The sequence below is a fragment of the Pristis pectinata genome, chromosome 2 (assembly GCF_009764475.1).
Source record: "Pristis pectinata isolate sPriPec2 chromosome 2, sPriPec2.1.pri, whole genome shotgun sequence".
In the NCBI taxonomy this organism is placed as follows: Eukaryota; Metazoa; Chordata; class Chondrichthyes; order Rhinopristiformes; family Pristidae; genus Pristis; species Pristis pectinata.
In genome coordinates, this window is record NC_067406.1 from 6,744,090 (window position 1) to 6,769,240 (window position 25,151).

The 25,151-nt window shown below is 44.8% G+C and overlaps 1 protein-coding gene across 1 annotated transcript in view; it reads right to left on the reverse strand.

The window, feature by feature from the left end:
* Positions 1-2,901: 2,901 nt before the first annotated feature.
* Positions 2,902-25,151, reverse strand: part of LOC127583084 (nucleophosmin-like) — a 111,056-nt gene continuing 88,806 nt past the window's right edge. Inside the window, exons 8-10 of the mRNA XM_052038834.1 lie at positions 15,937-16,047; positions 13,472-13,546; positions 2,902-7,496 (exon numbers count right to left, since the gene is read on the reverse strand). Of these exons, the coding sequence (XP_051894794.1) occupies positions 7,446-7,496; positions 13,472-13,546; positions 15,937-16,047 (237 nt within the window). The 3' untranslated portion in view covers positions 2,902-7,445. The remainder of the gene's footprint in view (positions 7,497-13,471; positions 13,547-15,936; positions 16,048-25,151) is intronic.

Sequence of the window (25,151 nt, forward strand, 5' to 3'; positions counted from 1 at the left end):
GATACAATAGCAACGTTTAAGAGGCATTCAGACAGACACATGATCAGGCAGGGAATGGAGGGATACAGATTATTGCAGTCTTGTTCAAGATTCTATGTACTAGCAAATGCATTTTCAAGTTTTTACCTGTACTACATCATTGCACTCTGTACTAACCTAATGTAACTGCACTGTGTAATGAATTGACCTGTACGATCGGTATGCAAGACAAGTTTTTTCACTGTACCTCGGTACAAGTGACAATAATAAACCAATACCAAAACATAACCTTATTAAGTTCATTTAAAGTAAAATTAAAAGCATAAAAAAGGAACTAATATATAGATTCATATTGGACATTTATCTCTGCAGAGCTTATTCAGCCTTCTGGAATATGTTATTTAGTTTAACTTGGTTGGTTTAACATATTAACAAGAACTCCCAGCAGTAATGTTCCTCTTGAGCAAAGATTTGAAGAATAATTACCATTTGTAAATTAGCAATACACATAAAAAGAGCACAGTGTACAGGGGTTGAGGTGGTAAGTAAAGAATTGCCTCCACTATTAACATTTCAAGCTTGCAGAAAAAGAAGCTTATGTTGTTTTACTTATTTGTTGGTGAGATACAGATGTCACCAGCAAAGCCAGTGTTCAGCGTCCGTCCCTAATCCAAGAGGGAATTCAGATAAAACTTTACCCAGAGAGTCGTGAGAATGTGGACCTGGGTGCACTGGGCATAGTTGGGCAGTTGGGGACAAGTACATGAGGAAGAAGGGAACGGAGGAGCACACAGAGAGGGGAAAGATGGAGGAATGCTCGAGTGGTCCGGTTGGGCCAAATGGCCTGTTTATCTGTCAGATACCCTATATAATCCTAATCACCCCGAACTGAAAAGCAGTTTAAGAGCAATTGTATTGATGGGTGTGGAACCACACAAAGGAAAGACCAGGTGGGGATGTCAGAGCTGGAATTGGAATTGGAATTAGTTTATTATTGTCACTTGTACCGAGGTACAGTGAAAAACATGTCTTGCATATTGTTCGTACAGGTCAATTCATTACACAGTGCATTGAGGTAGTACGGGTAAAAAATACAGAATGCAGAGTAAAGTGTCATAGCTACAGAGAAAGTGCAGTGCAGGTAGACAATAAGGTGCAAGGTCATAACGAGCTAGATTGTGGGGGTCAAGAGTCCATCTTATTGTACTGGGGAACCGATCATCTGGTAGTCAGTTTTCACAGTTAGCCTTACCTGAACACAGAACATGGAACAGTACAGCACAGGAACAGGCCCTTTGGCCCATGATATGCCGAACTAATTAAGCTAATGACAGCTAGTCCCTTCTGTCTGCATATGGTCCATATCTCTCCATTTTCTGCATATTCATGTGCCTCCACCACCACTCCTGGCAGTGCTCCGGGCACCCACCATTCTCTGCGTAAAAAAACTTGCCTCGCACATCCCCTTTGAACTCTCCCTCTATGCACACCCTCTGGTATTAGATATTTCGACCTTGGGTAAAAGATGCTGGCTGTCTACTCAGAGTCTATTGGCAGAGAATGGGGATGGGTGGAGAGAACAAACAAAATGTCTATGAGAGGATGGAGACTTTACACGTTAGCTCTGTTTCTCTCTCAGTAGACGCTGCCTGACCTGCTGAGTGTTTCCAGCATTTTACCATTGGGGAGGAGGTACAGGAGCCTGAAGACCCCCACTCAACGTTTCAGGAACAGCTTCCAGCTTCTTCCCCTCTGTCATCATGTTTCGGAATGGTCCATGAACCCATTAACACTATTGGTATTGGTTTATTATTGTCACTTGTACCGAGGTACAGTGAAAAACTTGTCTTGCATACCAATCATACAGGCCAATTCATTACACAGTGCAGTTACATTGAGGCAATACAGAGTGCATTGATGTAGTACAGGTAAAAACAGTAACAGTACAGAGTAAAGTGTCACAGCTACAGAGAGAGTGCAGTGCAATAAGGTGCAAGGTAACAAGGTAGATTTTGAGGTCAGAGTCCATCTCATTGTATAAGGGAACCATTCAAGAGTCTTATCACAGTGGGGTAGAAGCTGTCCTTAAGTCTGGTGGTACGTGCCCTCAGGCTCCTGTATCTTCTACCTGATGGAAGAGAGGAGAGAATGACCCGGGTGGGGGGGTCATTCCTCCTTTGCACTATTTATTTTTGTAATTTATAGTAATTTTTATGTCTCTCACTGTACTGTTGCTGCAAAACTATGAATTTCATGACATATGTCAGTGATAATCTGTTGCCTTTTGCCTAGTGGACAAAATTTGACAGTAGCCACAAAACGGTGACCAGAAGTAGTAGATTTACAAGCCAGAAAGGATCATTTGGACACTTCCTTCAGTCAGTTTTATTTTTTCTTGAAGCCACACTCAGGTAAACTTTAGTCTGATGACTAAGGACACTTGCTCTCAGCTCACTGATGGATTCAGTTACTTTGCCCACATCTGGACCAGAGCTCTAACGATGTGTGAAGCTGAACTATCCTGGCTAAGATCTCTTTATTAGTCACATGTACATCGAAACACATAGGGAAATGCATCTTTTGCGTAGAGTGTTCTGGGGGCAGCCCGCAAGTGTCACCACTCCTTCGGCGCCAACATAGCATGCCCACAACTTCCTAACCTGTACATCTTTGGAATGTGGGAGGAAACCGGACCACCCGGAGGAAACCCACGCAGACACGGGGACAACAAAAACCAAACTGAAGCAGGTTATTGGCTGTAAAATACTTTGAGACACCTTGAGTTTCTTAAGGCACAATGCGCCAATCTTGATTTCACCAGATCAATATTATATAACAGATCATGCGATGGTGCGGCATTTGAAAAGTGAAACGACAGACGTTGAGACAGAAGTTCAGCCATAAAGAGAAACTGAAACAGACTATAGACAACCAGTCATTCTTTATTCAGAAAACCAAGTACAAGAATGAGACCTGTTATGCCCATCCAATTCCTTACAATCATATATGGAACAGTGCAAAAGGGTAAAACATTTACACAGCTAATACCCAACAATATCTGAAAACCACATTCTGTTCTGTCCCAAGAGCCATTGCTGGGTCTCCATTCACTTAAAATTTAGGTATGTTTCAGTACAAAATGCGATTGGAGAATTGAATGGTGAATTAGCATTCCCTTGAGCATTTATCAGGTACAAAATCACCTCAACTAAAGGGTGGGTCTTCAAAGATTAATGGACACAGTGTGAACAAGAGTAGCATATTAACACCATCGCTGTTGTACTCTGTAAGTGGATAAACTCTGGCCTTTAATGCATGAGGGACAGAGTACAAAACTCTTGCTGCAACTGTACAGGACTTTAGTGAGATTACATCGGTCTTATTGAGATTTGTCTCAACAAGATAAATGCTGTGAGGATGTTTTGTCTCATGGGAGGATGTAGAGTCAGTTTCAGAATAAGATGCCATCCATTTTAAACAGTGATGAGAAGAAATTTCTACTTTGAGGGTCGTGGAATTTTGTACTTCTCTACGCCAAAGAGCTGTGGAGGATGAGGTACTGAATATATTCAAGGCTGAGATGGACGGATTATTATCTACAGTGGGGGCTTGAGAGTAATTGGGAAACAGGCAGCAATATAGGCTTGAGGCCAACATCAGAACAGCCATGGGACTGAATGGAATAGCAGACCCGAGGGGCTGAATGGCCTCCTCCTGCTCCTATTTCTTGAGCTCCCTAACATTCCAAATTTGAGGAACATTCCTGACTTGATCATTCCAATGAAGGAGATACATGTACAAACTGCAAAAACAGGGCAAGGTCTGAATTCACGTCTCTGAATCATTTGTCTGGGGTGGAGACACAAGAAGCTGCAGATGCTGGAACCTGGAGCAATTAAAAAACAAATTGCTGGAGGAACTCAGCGGGTCAGGCGGCATCTGTGGAGGGAAACGGACAGTCGACGTTTCGGGTCAGTCCAGATGAAGGGTCTCGACCTGAAATGTAGACTGCCCAGTTCCCTCCACAGATGCCGCCTGACCCGCTGAGTTCCTCCAGCATTTTGTTTTTTTGGCTGTTCCAGATTACCATCACACAAATATAGTCTCAATGCCACCGTTCCCCAGCCATGACTGACAAAGAATCTGGAGATTTGCTCCACAGTGAAAATTGCCAAATGCAACTCGATGGAAGGCAAGCTTCCAGCATGTGCGAAAGCAAAATAGCAGTCGACATAATGTGCGTGCAAAAGTCTGACCTCACTTAAAAAAGGCAGGCACTGTGCTTTGAGGGGAAGAGGAAGAAGTGTAACAACTAATGCAGAGAGATTGGTATTCCAATCAGCTCTTCTCATGGGCGCTTTGAGGAAAGAGCAAGGCAACTGGCAGCAGAAATTTGGATAGCTCTTTCACAAAGCCTGCATGCTCACTTAGTCTGGTGCCGGATTATACTGAGAAAATTGTAAATACTCAGTGGGACTGCCAGCATTTGACAGAACCATTCTCCAGATTTCCCCATATTCATATATACAGTGGGCGGGGGAGCTGGAAGCCACATGGTACAAGATGGCGGCAGAGACAATCACCACCCAGCTTCTCACATCCTTTTGTCCCTCCTCCCCCACCTTCCCCCTCTCACCTGCACTCGCCTACCACCTGCCAGCTCGTGCTTCTGCCCCTCTCCCCCACCCTTTTTATTCTGGCTTCTGTCCTCTTCCTTTCCAGTCCTGATGAAGGGTCTCGACCCAAAACGTCGACTGTTTATATTTCCCTTCACAGATGCTGCCTGACCTGCCGAGCTCCTCCAGCATCTTGTGTGTGTTGCTCCAGATTCCAGCGTCTGCAGAATCTCTTGTGTCTCAGTAATTATTTGGCCTTTGTGTTGGCATTAAGGTACCACACATGGTCTCTGAAGTATTAAAAGTTATCCTCAACATTTTCCTCATGCCCGGACTAAACTGCGAAAAATAACCATTTCCGAGTGAATCCAAGGAATGCTTTGTTGGGAATGTGTTGTGGGGTATAAACACCAGACTGGAATAAGGATCGATGATCGATTCCCAAGCCTGTGCTGAGCTAGCCGACCTCAGCTGGGTGAGGGCAAGGATTGTTCCTGTCATCCTCTCTCCCCTGAGTCAGGGAGCAGGTTCCTGCGTCTGGCCACCATCCACCCGTGGCCAAAACTGCTCGGCTTGAAGAGTTGAAGGGGAAGGAAGGGCAGTCATGCTTCATTTGTGTAGCAACTTCTTGCAAAGGCTTGTGAATCTGGGAGGGCTGTGGAGGCTGGATCATTGGAGATCTTTAAAGAGGAAGTAGATACGTTTTGGAAATTGAGGGTTATGGGGAACTGGCAGAGAAGAGATGAGGCCTGGGACAGATCAGCCATGATCATATTTATTGGTGGTGCAGCTTGAGGGGCCGAGTGGTTTACTCCTGCTCCTATTTTCTTTTGTTAGCAGAGGTTCCCAGAGACAGGGTAACAGCAGTCCTTTACCATGAACGAGAAATGGAGGTAACTTAAACTGGCGCCGTCCAACTGTGGAGGCAAATTTCCAGAGAGCAGGAATGATAGCTCTTGGATTGGGAGCAGAACCAGCCTGTTCCACTGCCTGCACCACAGAGCATGGGCTCTCTCCCTGACGTGACCAGATGACCATTTCTTCACAGGCCGACTGGTGAGCATTGGCAGGGTATTCCACACACAGACCTGAACCTGCCCTCGCTCAGCTGCCACGTGGCACAGGCAGGTGGGGAAGGCAGACAGGAAGGCTTGTGTTTACATGGTGGCACTGACAACCTCTGCAAAGACAGGGTTCAGGGAAACATGTTCCATTGCCTCCTGCTGTTATCAGACTCTTTAAAAAGATCCCAGGCAGCCACCTCAGAAGAAGGTATCACCACAGAAGATTCAACATTAAAGTGTTGCTGCCTGGTTTAGAGAGTATGGATTATGAGGAGAGACTAAGGGAGCTCGGGCTTTACCCTTTGGAGAGAAGGAGGATGAGAGGAGACATGATAGAGGTGTACAAAATATTGAGAAGAATAGATAGAGTGGACAGCCAGCGCCTCTTTCCCAGGGCACCAATGCTCAATACAAGAGGGCATGGCTTTAAAGTAATGGGTGGGAAGTTCAAGGGAGATATCAGAGGAAGGCTTTTTACCCAGAGAGTGGTTGGGGCATGGAATGCGCTGCCTGGGGTGGTGGTGCAGGCAGGTACATTGGTCAAATTCAAGAGATTGTTAGATAAGCATATAGAGGAATTTAAAATAGAGGGATATGTGGGAGGAAGAGGTCAGATAGTCTTAGGCGAGGTTTAAAGATCAGCACAGCATTGTGGGCCGAAGGGCCTGTATTGTGCTATGTTCTATGTAACATTAAGTTAAACTTTGGAAAACAAAACTGCAGCGATTTGTCTAAAACTAACCATAGAGACACAAGAGACTGCAGAAGTTGGAATATAGAGCAACACACAAAGCACTGGAAGAATTCAGCGGGTCAGGCAGCATCTGTGGAGGGAAATGGACAGTCGATGTTCTGGGTCGAGACCCTTCATCTGGACTAAATGAGGGAGATGGTCAGTATGAAAAGGTGGAGGGAAGGGGTGGGGCAGGAGCTGGCAGGTGATGGGTGGATCCAGGTGCTCCTATCACCTGCCAGCTCTGGCTTCACCCTTTCCCTCCACGAAGAGTGGCTATCGCCTCTTTCTTTCAGTCTAGATGAAGGTTCTCAATGCGGAACGTCAACTGTCTACCTCCCTCCGTAGATGCTGCCAGACCCGCTGAGTTCCTCCAGCGCTTGGGGTGTTGCATTTAAAGACCAACTCCAACGGTTCACAGGGGTAGCCAGTCAAGAGCAGAAACTCTGACCAATCTTCCTCTTTCCCTTCACCCCCGGTGTTCAGAGATCAGATATTGACCGGCCACAGACCAGGAGCTACCTCCTGCACTACACCAGGGAGTCCCAGTTGCCTCATGAGATACAGTGCGGTTCTGATGATTATCAAATTGGGGATCCTCTTAAGGACATTCTGAGCAGTTGAAGAACGCAAAGTCAAATTATTTTGCATGCTCGTGGTGCATGGAGTTTATTGGCCGCTGAACTACATAAAATGAAATTACGAAGAAACATAAACAGTGCTGAAAATACACAGTAGGTCTACCAGCATCTAAAGAAGGTTTAATGTTTGGGTGAAGATAACTTCTCAACCAAATTAATAGGTCAGGAATATTAACCTAACATTTGTTAAGATGCCGAAACACCTGCTGTTTCCAGCATTCCTGGCTTCCACTTTAAGTTGCCTTTGGGCTCTCTCTGGTAATGTTGTAGAATGGCCTAACATAAGAACAGCTCAAAACTAAATGTGGTTAGCAGATATCCTGTTGACAAAATAAGATGAAGAACCTCCATCGATTGCTGTGAAACAGTAGGCGATCTTCGAGAGAAACGAGCAGGTGATTTCAGGCACCCCTCACTTGGCCTGCTTCAGCGTCTGGCCCCAGGCCCACAGCTCCTCAATTACCTGCCGGCAAAGATGATGGCGTTCAGTCAGAAACACGTTCTACAGCAATAAATGTGGTGGAGAGTAGCCTAGGGAAGGTGAACAGGAAGGACCTACTTCTCTTGGTGGAGCGGTTGCTAACTGGGGGTTAGAGAGGAGAAATTATTTCACCGGACGAGTGGTAATTGTCTGAAACTCACTGCCTAACAGAGTTGTGGGGGCAGAAATTCTTCTTTAAGAAGATGAGGAGATAGAGTCACAGAGTCTCACAGCATGGAAACAGGCCCTTCGGCCCAACTTGTCCATGCCAACTGTATTGCCCAGCGAGCTAGTCCCATCCGCCCGCATTTGGCCCATGGCCCTCCAAACCTCTCCCATCCATGGACTTATCTAGATGGCCTTTAAATGTTGCTCCTCAACCACTGTTTCTGGCAGCTTATTCCAAATACACACCACCCTTTGCATGAAGAAGCTGCCCCTGATGTTCTTTTTAAATCTCTTGCCTCTGATCTTAAATCTATGCCCTCTTGTTTTTAGCGCCCCCTCCCTGGGAAAAATACTGTGTGCTTTCACCCTGTCTATGCCCCTCATGACCTTATATACCTGGTCATCCCTTAGTCTCCTATGTTCCAGGGAATAAGGTCCTAGTCTACACAACTTCTTCCGTGACTCAGGCCCCCAAGTCCAGACAATATCCTGGCAAATCTTTTCTGTAATCTGCTCCAAAGTATCTCAACGGAAAGGACTGTTTGGGTCCCTGGATGGAGGTGATGGAGGTGGTGTAGGGGCAGGTGTTTCACCTGTGGCGGGGGCAGTGGAAAGTTCCTGGGGTGGCAGTGGGATGGGTGGGGAGGTGGGGGAGGAGTGAAGGAGGGAGTTGCGGAGAGAGCAGTCCCTGCGAAAGGCAGAAAGGGGTGGGGAGGGGAAGATATGCTTGGTGGTGGGGTCCTGTTGGAGATGGCGGAAGTGGAGGAGAATGATATGTTGTATCTCACCTGTTTGGGTCCCTGGATGAAATCTTTCTAGTTTAATAACATCTTTCCTATAACGGGGGACCAAAACTGTACACAATACTCCAAGTGCGGCCTCACCCAACGTCTTATATAACTGCAACCTAACTTCCCAACTCCTAGATGTATAACTGCAGGCTGGTATGAGAAGTAGGGATGACCTCACTAGCTCTGCTTTTGCTGGCATGAGCACAATGGGTGAATGGTCTTTGTCCGCCTTGTAATTTTCTATGTAAACCAATACTCAGTGACAAACCACAGCAAGTCGGCACATGATATTTGTACATTGAATCAAACAGCAAAGAAATGAGTCTGTTCAGCCCACCTCGACCATACTGACTGTGATGTCTATGTCCGCTAATCCCATTTGCCAGGTTTATCCCTCTATGCCTTGCCTAAGTATCAAACTTAAACTTTATTTAGATGGCACAGTAACAGGCGCTTCTGGCCCAACGAGCCCGTGCCGCCCAATTACACCCATGTCAACCTACTAACCTGTACGTCTTTGGAATGTGGGAGGAAACCGGAGCACCCGGAGGAAACCCACGCAGACACGGGGAGAACATACAAATTCCTTACAGACAGCGGCGGGAATTGAACCTGGGTCACTGGCGCTGTAATAGTGTTACGCTAACTGCTACGCTACCGTGCCGCCCCAAATGCCTTTTCAACTTTATAATTGTATCTGCCTGTACCACCTCCTCTGGCAGCTCACTGCAGATATTCATCACCCTCTGTGTGAAAAAAAATTACTACTCAGATCCATTGAAATTTTTCCCCCTCTCTCCTTAAACCTGTGTCTTCTAGTACTAGACTGCTCTGCCCTGAGAAAAAGATTCTGTGCCCTCTGTAAGGTCATCCCTCAGCCTCCTACATTCCAGGGAGAATAAATTCAGCCTATCCAATTTCTCCTTGTAACTACAGTCCTTTAATTCCAGGCAACATCCTGGTGAATCTGTTCTACACACTCTCTATTGCTACCACATCCTTCCTGTAGTGTGGTGACCAAAACTGTACACAATACTCTAGTGTTTTGTACGACTGCAACATGACTTGACCTTCTTCCAAATGTCTTCTTCACTACTCTGTCCACTAGTGTTGCCACTTTCAGCGAACTACAGACTTGCATCCCAAGGTCTCTCCATACATCAATGCTAAGGATCCTGCCATTTTCTGTATATGTCCTGCCTGAATTTGATTTCTCAAAGCACATTACCTGACACTTACCTGAATTAAATTCCACCTGCCACCACCCCACACAGCTTTCCAGCGGACCTTTGTCCTGCTGTATCTTTAAACAACCTTCTTCACTATCTACGACTCCACCACTTTCTGTGTCGTCTACAAATTTACTCATCAGACCCTTTACATTCTCATTCAAGTCATTTGTATAAATTACAAAGACCCCAGCCCTTATCCCTGCGGTACACCATTTCTTACAGACAATTGTCTTGATACAGCTTTCATTTTATTGTCTGTTTTTCTTCCCCTCTGGTTCATTTTCTTTCCATTATGCTCTCTGACTTTTACCCTTTCTTCCTCCTTTGTCCTCTCTCATTCCCTCTCTTCATGTTAATCCTGTCTCCCTCCTTCCCCATTATCATCCTCTTTTCCCGATATTGCTCACTCTTCCCTTCTTGTGACTGCTGCTTATCTGATGCTGTGCGCCTGTGACGCTGCTGCAAGTAAGTTTTGTGCACACATGTACTTGTGCACGTGACAATAAACTCGACTTGTTTTCTCTCTGTCACAGAACCCAGCGATAAGGTGAGTTACTTACCTATGGAGTTGTTAACAATGAGTCTAATTGCCTTCCTTCATATCTTTAAGGCACTGACTACTCTGGGGATATAGGACACCAGCAACCCTCTGACATCTCACTCTTGTGGTCAATATTTATGCTTAAGCATTGTTAGGTTCTTCACACAGAGTCCTACTTTGTCACTGAGTCATACAACACAGAAACAGCCCACCATGTCCGTACTGACCAGCAGGTACCTCGTTACGAATCCCAGTTAACATCACTTGGTCTGTAGACTACAACGCTTTGGTGATCCTAGTGCTTGTTAAATGTTCTGAGAGTCTCTGCCTCCAACATCCTCTCAGGCAGTGCATTCCAGATTCCAACCAACCTCTGGATAACAATTTTCTTCCTCAGGTCCCCTTACCCCTTGCCCTAAAACTATGCCCTCCAGTTTTCGATAAGTCTGCTGTGGGAAGAAATTTCCTACTGCAGTAAAACTCAAGCAATCCTTTATCCCATTGTTCGAAAATCCTAAGGGTAAGGCATCTGGTTCACTGGGTGATGGATCCACACACTCCCTTTAAAGACACCAGGTTCCCTCTAAACTCACCTGGTTCATTGGAAAAACTATTAAACTGCTGTGTAATGCCTACAGTATGCTGCTCATAATTTAGTACCACTTCATTAGGTCCCCCTCAGCCTTCTCTGCTCCAAGGAAAACAAACACAGCCTATTAGAACACTACAGCTCAGAAAACAGGCCATTTGGCCCTTCTACTCTGTGCCGAAACTTTATTCCGCTAGTCCCATTGACTTGCACCCAGTCCATAACCCTCCAGACCTCTCCTGTCCATGTATCTATCCAACTTATTCTTAAAACTTAACAGTGAGCCTGCATTTACCAGGTCAGATGACAGCTCGTTCCACAGTCCCACCACTCTCTGAGTGAGGAAGTTCCCCCTAATGTTCCCCCTAAATCTTTCCCCTTTCACCCTATAGCCATGTACTTATCTCTCCTAATCTAGGTAGAAAGAGCTTACTCTCATTTACTCTGTCTATACCCCTCATAATTTTGTAAACCTCTATCAAATCTCCCCTCATTCTTCTGCGCTCCAAGGAATAAACCCCTAACCTGTTCAATCTTTCCCTGTAACTCAACTCCTGAAGACCCGGCAACATTCTAGTAAATCTTCTCTGCACTCTTTCAATCTTACTGATATCCTTCCTATAGTTAAGTGACCAGAACTGCACACAATACTCCAAATTTGGCCTCACCAATGTCTTATACAACCTCACCATAACATCCCAACTCCTATACTCAATACTTTGATTTATGAATGCCAGGATACCAAAAGCCTTCTTTACAACCCTGTCTACCTGTGACGCCACTTTCAGGGAATTATGTATCTGAACTCCCAGATCCCTTTGTTCCTCCGCACTCCTCAGTGCCCTACCATTTACTGTGTGTGTCCTACCTTGATTTGTCCTTCCAACATGCAACACCTCTCACTTGTCTGCATTAAATTCCATCTGCCATTTTCTGGCCCATTTTTCCAGATGTTCCAAATCCCTCTGCAAGCTTTGAAAGTCTTCCTCGCTGTCCAATACGCCTCTAATCTTAGTATCATCAGCAAACTTGCTGATCCAATTTACCACATTACCACCTAGATCATTGATATAGATGACAAACAACAATGGGCCCAGCACAGATCCCTGAGGCACACCACTAGTCACAGGCCTCCAGTCTGAGAAACAATCATCCACTACCACTCTGTCTTTTCCCACACAGCCAATTTCAAATCCAGTTTACAACCTCTCCATGGATACCCAGTGTCTGAACCTTCTGAACTAACCTCCCATGTGGGACCTTGTCAAAGGCCTTACTAAAGTCCATGTAGAGACATCCACAGCCTTTCCTTCATCTACTTTCTTTACTTTTAGGGCTCTATTCTCATGACTGAAATGCTCCATCCCAAACAATATTCTGGTGAATCTTCTCTGCATTCTTTTTAGTGTAACCATGTCCTTTCTGAAGTGTGGTGACCATAACAATCTTGTATAAAGTTATACCATAACCTCCTTGCTCTTATATTCTATGCTGCAGTTGACGAAGACAAGTTTCCTATGTGATTTCTTCACCACCTGTGCTGTTACATTCAGGGATCCTTGGACATGTATACCAAGGTCTCTCTGCTCCTCAATATTCCCTACAACCCTCACATTCATTGTGTATGTTCTACCCTAATTAGTCCTCCCAAAGTGCATCACCTTACACTTCTCCATCTGCCATTGATCTGCCCATCTTCCCAACTCATCAACATCACTCTGTAGCCTCCACCTCTCCTCCTCACTGTCAACAAAGCTACCAATTTTTGTGTCTTCTGCAAATTTACCAAACATACTTCCCACATGCATGTCCAAAATCATTAAACTGTAAGGGCCACAGCACTGATCCTCGTGGTATACCAGTGGTCAGAGATATCCAATCACAGAAACAACCCTCAACCATCACCCTCTGCCCCCATTACAAAGGCAATTTGGATCCAATTTGCAAACTTGCCCTGGATCCCATGGGCTCAAACCTTTTGGGCCAGTCTCTCATGTGGGACCTTACTGGTCCATGAAGACCATAACAACTGCATTGCTTTCTTCAATGCATTTTGTCACCTCTCTGAAAATTTCAGTTGAATTGGTCGGACTGTATCTCCCCCTAACAAAATCACGCTATCTTTAATTAACCCTTACTTTTCCAGGTGTAAATTAACCCTGTCCCTCTGATAATTTCAAATCACTTCCCTACTGCTGATATTAGACTCACAGGCCTATAATTATCTGTCTCTACTGCCCTCATTGAATAAAGTTGTTGCATTTGTTGTCTTCCAGTCATCTGGTAACACTGTGGCAGCGAAAACTGCCCCAGCAATCTTCCCTTCCCTGCCTGGGATATATCTCATCAGGCCCTGGGAATTTGTCCAACTAAGGCATCTAGTGCCTCCTCTTGTTTAATGATACCATGCTCTGGAATTTCACAACCCCTTCTCTGAATTCTCCACCTACAATGTCCCTTTTCTTAGCGGATACAGACAAGGTATTCATTTCGAAGGTTCATTCCTCATGACCACACATAATCCAAAGAGGAGAATGAAAACTGGACAATTGCGCTAACCCAATGTGCTTAAGCTGGCTTGGGAACCAGACAGTGATGAGCTAACACACTGTGTTCAAGAGGCTGAAGTTACTCACTTTCTGCTCTTCAAGTCGGAATGAACTTTTTATAAAGTTCTGGAACTTCTGTATGGTCTTCGGTAAGTGCTGCCCCTGGAAAACAATAACAGTCCAGCTCAGTGCTACACAGAACATAGAACATAGAACAGTACAGCACAATGCAGGCCCTTCGGCCCACCATGTTGTGCCGACCTTTAAACCACGCCTGACTATCTAACCCCTTCCTCCCACATATCCCCCTATTTTAAATTCCTCCATATGCTTATCTAACAATATCTTGAACTTGACCAACATATCAGCCTCCACCTCCACCCCAGGCAGCTCATTCCATGCACCTACCACTCTCTGGGTGAAAAACCTCCCTCTGATATCTCCCTTGAAGTTCTCACTCATTACCTTAAAGCCATGCCCTCTTGTACTGAGCATTGGTGCCCTGGGCAAGAAGTGCTGGCTGTTCACTCCATCTATTCCTCTTAATATTTTGTACACCTCTATCATGTCTCCCCTCATCCTCCTTCTCTCCAATGAGTAAAGCCCTAGCTCCCTTAGTCTCTCCTCATAATCCATACTCTCTAATCCAGGCAGCATCCTGTTAAATCTCCTCTGCACCCTTTCCAACGCTTCCACATCCTTCCTATAATGAGGCGACCAGAACCGGACACAGTACTCCAAGTGTGGTCTAAAGGTGGTCTGTACAACAGCCACAGGAGCTACATATCACCTGGAACAGGTGGTCATCGGGAGAATGGGGGAATGGGAGAAGGTAGCAGGAAGGGCAAACAACAGAGGCAGGTGGTGGAGAAAAGGAGCGACAGAGAGGAGGATCATTGGGAGAAAGAGAGAGGGAGATTTGGGAGAAGAGGAGGGTCAACCGGGAAAAGAGGGGGCTGATTGGGAAAAGAGGGGGTGGGTAGGAAAAGGGAGTGAGCGGGAAAAGGGGGATTGAGTGGGAAAAGGGGGGTTGAGCAGGAAAAGGGGGGTTGAGCGGGAAAGGAAGGGGACTGGGAGAGCTTGGGAAAAGTGGGGCGTGGGAAAAGAAGGGGGGGCGAGAGGGAGAAAGGAGGGGTAGAAATTGGGAAGTCAGAAAGCTGGGCAGCATGTGTGGTGAGAGAAACATTTAATACTTCAGGTCCAATCTCTGATGGTCTCAGACCCAATCGGTAACTGTTTCTCTCTCCACGGATACTGCCCGACCTGCTGAGTGTTACAGATTCCAGAATCCGCAGTTTTCTTGTTTTTGATTTTTGTCACCTTCTGCTTTGCCTACCCCACTGAAGTACCCAGATTCCCTGAGAAAACACCCGATCTCAGTTTAAATCTGTCATTACTTCCCCCCCCACCCCAAAAAATGCAGGCTTTGGATTTTCTCCCGTCAATTCTTGACTCACAGTAAAGCAGCACTCTGAAGATTTCATCACAAAGCACAAGAGCAGGAGATGGGCTACCAAGCCTGCCCCACAATTCACAGTCAGAGAGAGATACAGCACAGAAACAGGCCCTTTGGCCCATCGAGCCTGCACTGCCCATCAACCACCCACTTACACTGGTCCTGTATTCATCCCATTTTTTATTCTCACCACATTCTCAACTCCCCCCCACCCTCCCCAGATTCTACCACTCACCTACACAATGGTGGCAATATACAGCGGTCAATTAACCCACCAATCTGCACACCTTTGAGATGTGGAAGGAAACCGGAGGAAACCCACGCAGTCACAGGGAGAACGTGCAAACTCCACACAGGCAGCTCCAGAGGTCAGGATTGAACCTGGGTCTCTGGCACTGTGAGGCAGTGGCTCGACCAGCTGGGTCACTGTGCCTGGGAGGAGTATGGGCAGTGATGCACCACTCCATTGTTTTGCACTTGCTGTATTTATTGTTGAATTTATTATTACTTTGTATTACCTTACTCTGTGAGCTACATGTGAGCAAGGAATTTCATTGGTGTATATGACAACAAGCTAAACTAACACACAAAGCGCTGGAGGAACTTAGCAGGTCATGCAGCACCTGTGAAGGGAAATGGGCAGTCGATGTTTCGAGTCGAGACCCTTCATCTGGACCCTTCTCCCTCCACAGATGCTGCCTGACCTGCTGAGTTCCTCCAGCGCTTTGTGTGTTGCTTCAGATTCTAGCATCTGCATCTTGTGTCACCAATAAACTGAACTAATCTGAATCTGATATTATTAAGAATTGGTAATCATAGGAGTAGAGTGGGATGTACCAGATACAAGGTACGTTGTAGCATGCAGTTAGGCATTAACTAATTTGCTTTGGGATTAATGAGGCTATGAAGAGGCACAGCATTCTGGAGGTAACACTGTGAGGACAGGTGAATGTGACGTGGAGGCATTTGCACCTCAAGTGGAGCTTGCAGCCTTGGTAAACAGGAGCAGATACAAATCTTGCTCACCAACATAAAGTACCCGCATTCATCAAAACACCAGAAGTTAACAGCACTCTTGAATAACACAGCTAGTTACCTTTTCAACCATGGTCTTTATTTTGGTTTTAATGTCATCTACAGTGATCGCAGTCTTGGAAGTTTTCGCTGGTTTTGAATTGTCTTCTACCTTTTTGATTTTTCCTGGAGCCTGCCAAAAAGAAATAAATGACATAAACCTTGCCGACACAGCATTTAAGCACCTCTCCGTATAAGCTCTTTCCTCTCCCACTCCACCATCATTGTATAACAGAACAATATTGCACACGTCTATGAAACCCATCACGACTAAAAGTACCAAATCTACAACAGGACAGGAGGAGTAGGCAATCTTGATACCCACAACAGCAGCAATTAGTTCTTCCCCACTGCCATCAGGTTCTTGAACCGACCTGAAAAACCTTGACACCACCTCAGACTATATATATTTTCTCTGTCAACCTTTCAGGGTAGGCACGGTAGTGTAGCGGTTAGCGTAACACTATTACAGCACCAGCAATCCGGGTTCAATTCTGGCCGCTGTCTGTAAAGAGTTTGTACGTTCTCCCTGTGTCTGCACGGGTTTCCTCCGGGTGCTCCAGTTTCCTCCCACATTCCAAAGACGTGCGGGTTAGGAAGTTGTGGGCATGCTATGTTGGCGCTGGAAGTGTGGCGACACTTGCGGGCTGCCCCCAGAACACTCTATGCAAAAGATGCATTTCACTGTGTGTTTTGATGTGCATGTGACTAATAAAGATATCTTATCTTACTAGTGCTGTTGTCATTTATTTTGTATGTAAGTTATGTATAATTTATGCTAATTTAGGTTTATGTTAACTTACGTCAGTCCTTGTCTTGTAATATACTGTGAATGCTGCTGCAAAAAGCTAACTTTCATGGCATTTATACCCTGTATGCCTATGACAACAATAAACTTGAAATGACCTCAGAAGATGCACTGATACCACTCCTCCTCAGCTATTACTTCTGTTACCCCACGACCAAAAGGACAAGCCTGGCCAAAGCTACGCAGTGTAGTTACATTTCAGAGTAAAGCAGCAGAAGAGGCAACTCAGCCTATCAAATGTTAGGAAGAACCGCCAAGACTCAAACAGTTAGCAGTTAGTACAAGCTACTCGTTCCATGATGTAAAGCATCACTGGCAACCCATATCCATCCATCTGCACATTTACAAACTTGTGCATCCTCAAACTTAAGACAAACACAAGTGACCCTCTAGGTAACATGAATATTAAAAGCCTTGCCAATGAAGTACAATGAGTTGTTACAGATAAAGATACCATTTGGATGAACAGGCCTGCACCAGTCCTTTTTAATAACTTATCCAATTAGCAATGCGCTGCTCATTCCACATTGCCTTGCAAATATTTCCATTTAAGTACATAGGCAGCATCCACCATTTCTGTTGAATTAGCTTCCACTTATAACTTCTGTCTTTGATAACAGAGACTAAGGGAGCTAGGGCTTTACTCTTTGGAGAGAAGAAGGCTGAGAGGAGACATGATAGAGGTGCACAAAATATTATGAGGAATAGAAAGAGTGGACAGCCAGCACCTCTTTCCCAGGGCACCAATGCTCAATACAAGAGGGCATGGCTTTAAAGTAATGGGTGGGAAGTTCAAGGGAGATATCAGAGGAAGGTTTTTTACCCAGAGAGTGGTTGGGGCATGGAATGCACTGCCTGGGGTGGTGGTGGAGGCAGGTACATTGGTCAAATTCAAGAGATTGCTAGATAAGCATCTGGAGGAATTTAAAACAAAGGGATATGTGGGAGGAAGGGGTTAGATAGTTTTAGGCAAGGTTTAAAGGTCAGCACAACATTGTGGGCCGAAGGGCCTGTATTGTACTGTACTGTTCTATGATTCTATGACCCATCAACCAGTAGAAACTGCTCCTTCCTGTCCACTACAGAAACTCCTCGATTTTGAACACTTCTATTAAATCTCCATTTGACCTCCCTGGCTCTGAGAAGAACTGTACAACTCTGTAAAACTGAATAATTTCATGAATAAAGCAATAGTCAGAAGAACTTATGAAGTAGATGCGGAAGTCGTCATTGGTCCTCAAGTCATTGTTCCACTGTTTAATAACATGGCGTAGCTCTCTTGTTAGCAAGGACCCTTGGATAATCAAAATATGATTCTACTGGTTTGATGAGGGGATAATCATGTTTGACAAAATTAATGGTGTTTAAAGATATAACAGCAGGGATAGATAATGCGGATCCAATGGATGTAGCACATATGGATTTGTTGTTGAATTAAGTAAGGGTCCATGGGGTTATGCGCAATGGTTGCATGGGTAGGAAATTGGTTAAACTTGGTTAAAATTTAACCAGGTACTTTAAACTTAGTTAAAGAACAGAGAAAAGTGCAGCAATTAAAGTTTCTTTTTCATTCTTACTGGATGGATGTCTCTTCATCTACAACCACCTTGACAATTCACACAATCTACACCCTGTTGTAGGCTCTGCGTACTTTACCCAATCTTTTTGCCCAATTCACTTACGTAAACTATTAACAGGCCAATACTGATCACACCAGGACACCTGATTAGTCACAGTCTGAAAAAGAACTCTCTCTGTTTTCAGTTAGTTAACTAATTCTCTACCCTTACCTATTCAGAAAGTCAGGAGGCGCGAGATCCAGGGAAACTTGGCTGTGTGGATTCAGAATTGGCTCGCCCATGGAAGACAGAGGGTGGTGGTAGATGGAGTGTATTCTGCCTGGAGGTCGGTGAGCAGTGGTGTTCCGCTGGGATCTGTTCTGGGACCCCTGCTCTTTGTGATTTTTATAAATGACTTGGATGAGGATGTGGAAGGGTAGGTTAGTAGGTTTGCTGATGATACAAAGGTTGGTGGTGGTGTGGATAGTGTAGATTACAACAGGATATTGATAGAATGCAGAGCTGGGCTGAGAAGTGGCAGATGGAGTTCAACCTGGAAAAGTGTGAAGTTCGAAGGGAGATCGAATTTGAAGGCAGAATACAAGGTTAATGGCAGGACTCAGCAGTGTGGAGGAACAGAGAGATCTTGGATTCCACCTCCATAGATCCCTCAAGGTTGCCATGCAGGTCGATAGGGTTGTTAAGAAGGTGTATGGTGTGTTGGCCTTCATTAGTCAGGGTACTGAGTTCAAGAGCCACGAAGTGATGTTGCAGCTCTATAGAGCTCTGATCAGACCACACTTGGAGTATTGTGTTCAGTTCTGGTCACCTCATTATAGGAAGGACGTGGAAACTTTAGAGAGGGTGCAGAGGAGATTTACCAGGATGTTGCCTGGATTGGAGAGCATGTCTTACGAAAATAGGTTGAGTGAGCTAGGGCTTTTCTCTTTGGAGAGGAGGAGGATGAGAGGTGACTTGATAGAGGTGTACAAGATGATAAGAGGCATAGATCAAGTGGACAGTCAGAGACTTTTTCCCAGTGCGACAATGGCTAACACAAGGGGACATAATTTTAAAGCGATTAGAGGAAGGTATAAGGGGGATGTCAGGGGTAAGTTTTTTTACACAGAGAGTGGCGGGTGCGTGGAACGTACTGCCTGCAGAGGTTGTGAGGGCAGATACATTAGGGGCATTTAAGAGACTCCTGGATAGACACATGAATGATAGAGAAATGGAGGGCTATGTGGGAGGGAAGGGTTAGATAGATCTTAAGCAGGATAAAATATCAGCACAACATTGTGGGACGAAGGGCCTGTACTGTGCTGTAGTGTTCTATGTTCTATGATGGCATGCAAAACAAAGTTTTTCACTGTACCCATGACAATAATAAACCAATTATCAATTGGGAACATTGTGCCTGCCATAACACACCTTTGATGACCCAGCTCATCAGACTGCAGTTACTGGTATGGTTAATCAACTACTGTCCAACTGTTGGTCTTAATCGTAGATTGTAAGGCTTACTGCCATCAAAACAAGCCTAGCCTCACAATATGCCACCTTCCTCAAAATAGTGTGACAGCACAGAAATAAGCCCTTCAGCCCACCGAGTCTCGCCAATCATCAAACCTCATTGACACTAATCCTACCCTAATCCATTTTATTCTTCCAATTTCCCCCAGATTATACCACACACCTACACACAGTGGCCGATTTACCTCTCAACCCATGTGTATTTGGAATACAGAAGGAAACCAGAGCATTTAACTCAACATCTGAGAACGTGCAAACTCAACTCGAGGTCTGGATTGAACCTGGGTCGCTGGAGCTGGGAGGCAGAAGATCTACTAGCCCAACATCTCCAAACTTTGAGTTTTGTCTGCTGCTCTTTCCACTCTTGATGCCTCCTGCAACACTTTCCTTTGTTCTTAACGCAGGTCCTTCAATTATGATTTATTAAATACTTCTTTTTATAAGAAAGTGGCCAACAGTTCATTGCGGCTTGTGTTATACCTGACCCAACAAAACTCTCTTCGCTGAAAGAGACAAAAGACATTCCATTCCTTAATATGGCCATCACTCACCTGAATGAGTAAATTAATGACACTTTCCCTTTTTCAAAAATAGTAAAGTAATGGAGAGCCTTGAGAATTAACAACTACAAAAAAAATTCCAGTAGTAAATGAATGCATCACATCAGTCTTACATCAGTCAGATCAAAGACAATGTTATTATAGGATACAGAAACCACATTCAAATCCCTTGGAAGGTGGCTTACAGCCAGAACAGTAGGTTTTGAGCCTTCAAAGAATTGTGACGTGGTCTGCTACATGAACAACAGAAATTGTTTTATGCTTATGCTCCGGAAGGGTTTAAGCTCTTTGCAATGTTTCCTGCCTTTGTTTCTTCGGCATTCCATCACGTAGAAGACATGTGGAAGGCCAAGGCATTTACTTCGCAAATCTGCAGGTCACAATCCCAGTTGTGATGCAGGGATGGTGTTTATTGATGTCCCCTAGTACCTATGCTGCACTGATTATGTGGGGTTAGTTGGAGGGCAGTTCACACCAGTGCTGGGGAGGGGTGAAGGAGTACAACTCGATGAGATGGCCAGTAAAATGTTGCAGCTTTTTCTTGAGCAACCATTAGTCTTTAAAGCTGGAAAAGTTAGCAGGAAGTCCTCTCATACACTAGAAAATGAACTCTTGATCTCCGAATCTACCTCGTCGTGGCCCCTGCACTTTATTTGTCTACCTGCACTGCACTTTCTCTGTAACTGCAACACTATATTCTGCATTCTGTTTTACTTTTTACTGCCTCGATGTACTTCCATATGGAATGATCTGTCCGGATGGCAAGCAAACAAAAGCTTTTCATTACATAACAGAGAAAGTGCAGTGCAAGTAGACAATAAGGTGCAAGGTCATATTGAGGTAGATTGTGAGGTCAAGAGTACATCTTATTATACTAGGGAACCGTTCAATAGATTTATACAGCAGGACAGAAGCTGTCCTTGAGCCTGGTGGTACGTGCTTTCAGGCTTTTATATCTTCTGCCCATTGGGAAAAGGGAGAACAGAGAACGTTCGGGGTGGGTGGGGTCTTTGATTATACTGGCTGCTTTACCGAGGCAGCGAGAAGTATAGACCATGGAGTCCATGGAGGGGAGGCTGGTTTCCGTGATGTACTGAGCTGTGTCCACAACTCTCTGCAGTTTCTTGCGGTCATGGGTAGAGCAGTTGACATACCAAGCCGTGAAGCATCCAGATACAATGCTTTCTATGGTGCATCAATAAAAGTTGGTAAGGGTAGACTCAGACATGTTAAATTTGTTTAGCCTCCTGAGGAAGGAGAGGCACTGGTGAGCTTTCTTGGCTGTGGCATCTATGTGGTTGGGTGATGTTTACTCCTAGGAACTTGAAGCTCTCAACCCTCTCGATCTCAGCACTGTTGAGTTAAACAGGAGCATATACACCGCCTCCCTTCTTGAAGTCAATGACCAGCTCTTTTGTTTTGCTGACGTTGAGGGAAAGGTTGTTGTCATGACACCATGTTACTAGTAGTGTAAAGGGCAGGCACGGTAGTGTAGCGGTTAGTAGAACACTACTGCAGCGCCAGTGACCCGGGTTCAATTCCGACCGCTGTCTGTAAGGAGTTTGTACGTTCTCCCCGTGTCTGCGTGGGTTTCCTCCGGGTGCTCTGGTTTCCTCCCACATTCCAAAGACGTACAGGTTAGGAAGTTATGGGCGTACTATGTTGGTGCCAGAAGCGTGGCGACACTTGCGGGCTGCCCCCAGAACACTCTACGCAAAGATGCATTTCACTGTTTTTCTCGATGTACATGTGACTAATAAAGATATCTAAATCTATCTGAGCTATCCATCTCCTTCCTGTACTTCGACTCATTGTTATTTGAGATACCGCCTACTACAGTGATATCGTCTGCAAACCTGTCGATAGAGTTAAAGCAGAATCTGGCCACACAGTCCTGAGTGTATAGGGAGTAGAGTTGGGGGCTGAGGTTGCAGCCTTGTTGGCACCGGTGTTGAGAATAATTGAGGCAGAATAATCTTGTTCCCACCTTCTCTCTACATCCCTTGATTCCTTTAGCATCAAGGTTAAGTGAGAACTGAAATCATGATTGGGCACCTGCTTAAGAACGTGAACTGGCCTCTTGATTAAATTATTCTGTTAGATTCTTGAGCCACAAACAAGATGCTGGAAGAACTCAGCAGGTCAGGCAGCATTTATGGACAGTCGACATTTTGGGTCAAGACTCTTCATGTGGACTGGTAGATTTTTGATGGAATTACAAAAGGAATCTAGCCTAATGGCTGAAGGAAATCTAACCTCCCAACCCTCCTGATTATTTCAGAGAAAGGAGCTTGGTGAGGGGAACTGGATGGCAGTGTAACATCAGGCAAACCTGGTCATGCCTACTCATGTTCTAGTAACCGAACACCGTTCAGATTTAAGAGAAACACAAGAAACGCTGGAGGAACTCAAGCGGGTCAGGCAGCATCTATGGAGGGAAATGACCATCGACGTTGCAGGACAAGACCCTTCATCTGGACCGTTCAACTTTAGCAAGATTCACAAGGTCCTGGACCAGTCAACTGACATGGGGACAAATTAGCTTCTGAGTCAACAACTAAGTAAAAGAACTATACTCTTTATAAAACTAAAAAAACTTCTTCTCCAATGTCTCATTTCCTTGGCTTAGCTCTTGACTACAAAGGTACACTGATATTCTTTCTAAATTCACTTCACTGCTGTTAAAGTTCAATGGAATAACTGGGCAGTAAAGAGACTAGTTCATACTGACCATTGTGTTCCACTCGCTATTTACATGAATGATAGAAAAATAGGGGGCTATGTGGGAGGGAAGGGTTAGATAGATCTTCGAGCAGGATGAAATGTCGGCACAACATTGTGGGCTGAAGGGCCTGCACTGTGCTGTAGTGTTCTATGTTCACAGAGAGGGAAACATACATGAAAGAGAGGGGAAGGAGGAAGGTGAAGGTGATTACCTGAACGAGAGGGCAAAATATTTCAGGTACTCTTAGTTCTTACTTCCATCCCTGAATAACCAACTGCATGAGAAAACTTGAGACACTAGCGGGAGAAATATCCTTCCAATTCTACTGAAAGGTATTTAAAAAGTACTTGGAAGAGCACTTGATGCATTGTAACACACAAGGCTACAGACCATGAGTTAGAAAGTGAGCTGAGGTTACACTGCTTTACTTTGGTTGACATGGACACTATGGGCTGAATGGTCTCCACCTATGCAATACATTTCCATTCTTCAATACTCATTATTTGGGTTCAGCGTAACACTTTACAGTGCCAGCGACTCGGGTTCAATTCCGGCCACTGTCTGTAAGGAGTTTGTACGTTCTCCCCGTGTCTGCGTGGGTTTCCTCCGGGTGCTCCAGTTTCCTCCCACATTCCAAAGACGTACGGGTTAGGAAGTTGTGGGCATGCTATTTTGGCGCCGGAAGCCTGGCGACATTTACGGGCTGCCCCCAGAGCACTTCGCAAAAGATGCATTTCACTGTGTGTTTCGATGTACATGTAACTAATGAAGATATCTTATCTTACTGGAGGTACTCTGGGGAATAAAAATGGAAAGAATAATAAACACAACTCATTTGGTCTTTATTTAAATAGAGTTCTTAAAGACATTGAGTCATACAGCACCCAAACAGGACCTTAGGCCAAGCAAGTTCCCACCAACCATTCAAGCACCAATTTATACTAATCCTATTTTTATTCTTCCCATATCTCCATCAATTCCCCCTCATTCTACCACTCACCAACACACTCGGGACAATTTACAGTGGCCAATTAACCTAGCAACCCACACATCTTTTGGGTTGTAGGAAGAAACTGAAGTACTTGGGGGAATCCCACACAGTCACAGGGAGAACGTGCAAAACTCCACACAGACAGTATCAGAGGTCAGGATTGAACCTGGGTCGCTGGGGCTGTGAGGCAGCTGCTTTACTTGCCGGGCCACTGTTCCACCCCTAATTTGCCCCATTTGAACAAAGAATCATCCTGAAATTATTTGAAAACTCAAGATTTTTCCGGCTTTACGAGCATTTCCCAACATCACATAAATTCAGATTACTTTACCATACTGTCCCATCATCATCTCACTGTTTTTGAAAGCTTGCTGGTTATAAACTGGCTGCTATGTTAGCTACGTTACAACACTGAAAACAATTCAAAAGCAGATTGGAATATCCCTAGTGAAAGGTGCTATTGAAATTCAAGTCATTTTTAAGGGATTATTTAGCAGGATCACCCCACATAGAGTTCTTAGCCATTTTGCTTGAAGCAGAAGGGTAAACACTTGGTATCATTTGATTTTATTTTGGTACAAAGCACATGCTAAACTTGGCCTGTAGTACACTTTGCACTGCAATTGGACCTTTGTGTGCTGTCTTTGGCCAGTCTCTGAAATGCCACATACTATTACAGTGGCTCTGAAAGACAACCTTACACCCCCCTGTAGCAAGACTAACCAGGCAGTCACGCTCTGATTACTACATAGTTATTAAGGTAAGAGACATCTGAACACTGTGGTTAAAGAACTAAAAGAAGCATTATTCCACAATTTGTCTCGCATAATCATGCCAAACTTAATTACATGATGCTAAAGGCTGGAATTCATTTCATGTGGTAAAAGGCTAAATACCGTGATGTAAACCCATGTAAGTTGTAATTCAATACAGTTGATTCTTGGTCAGCCAATAACCCCAGTTTGCTGTGGTCTTTCTCTTCATCAAGAAACAAAATAGGTAATTTAACAAGGGATTTTAAACTCTAACACAAACTTGCATGTGTTGTAAAATAGTTGACA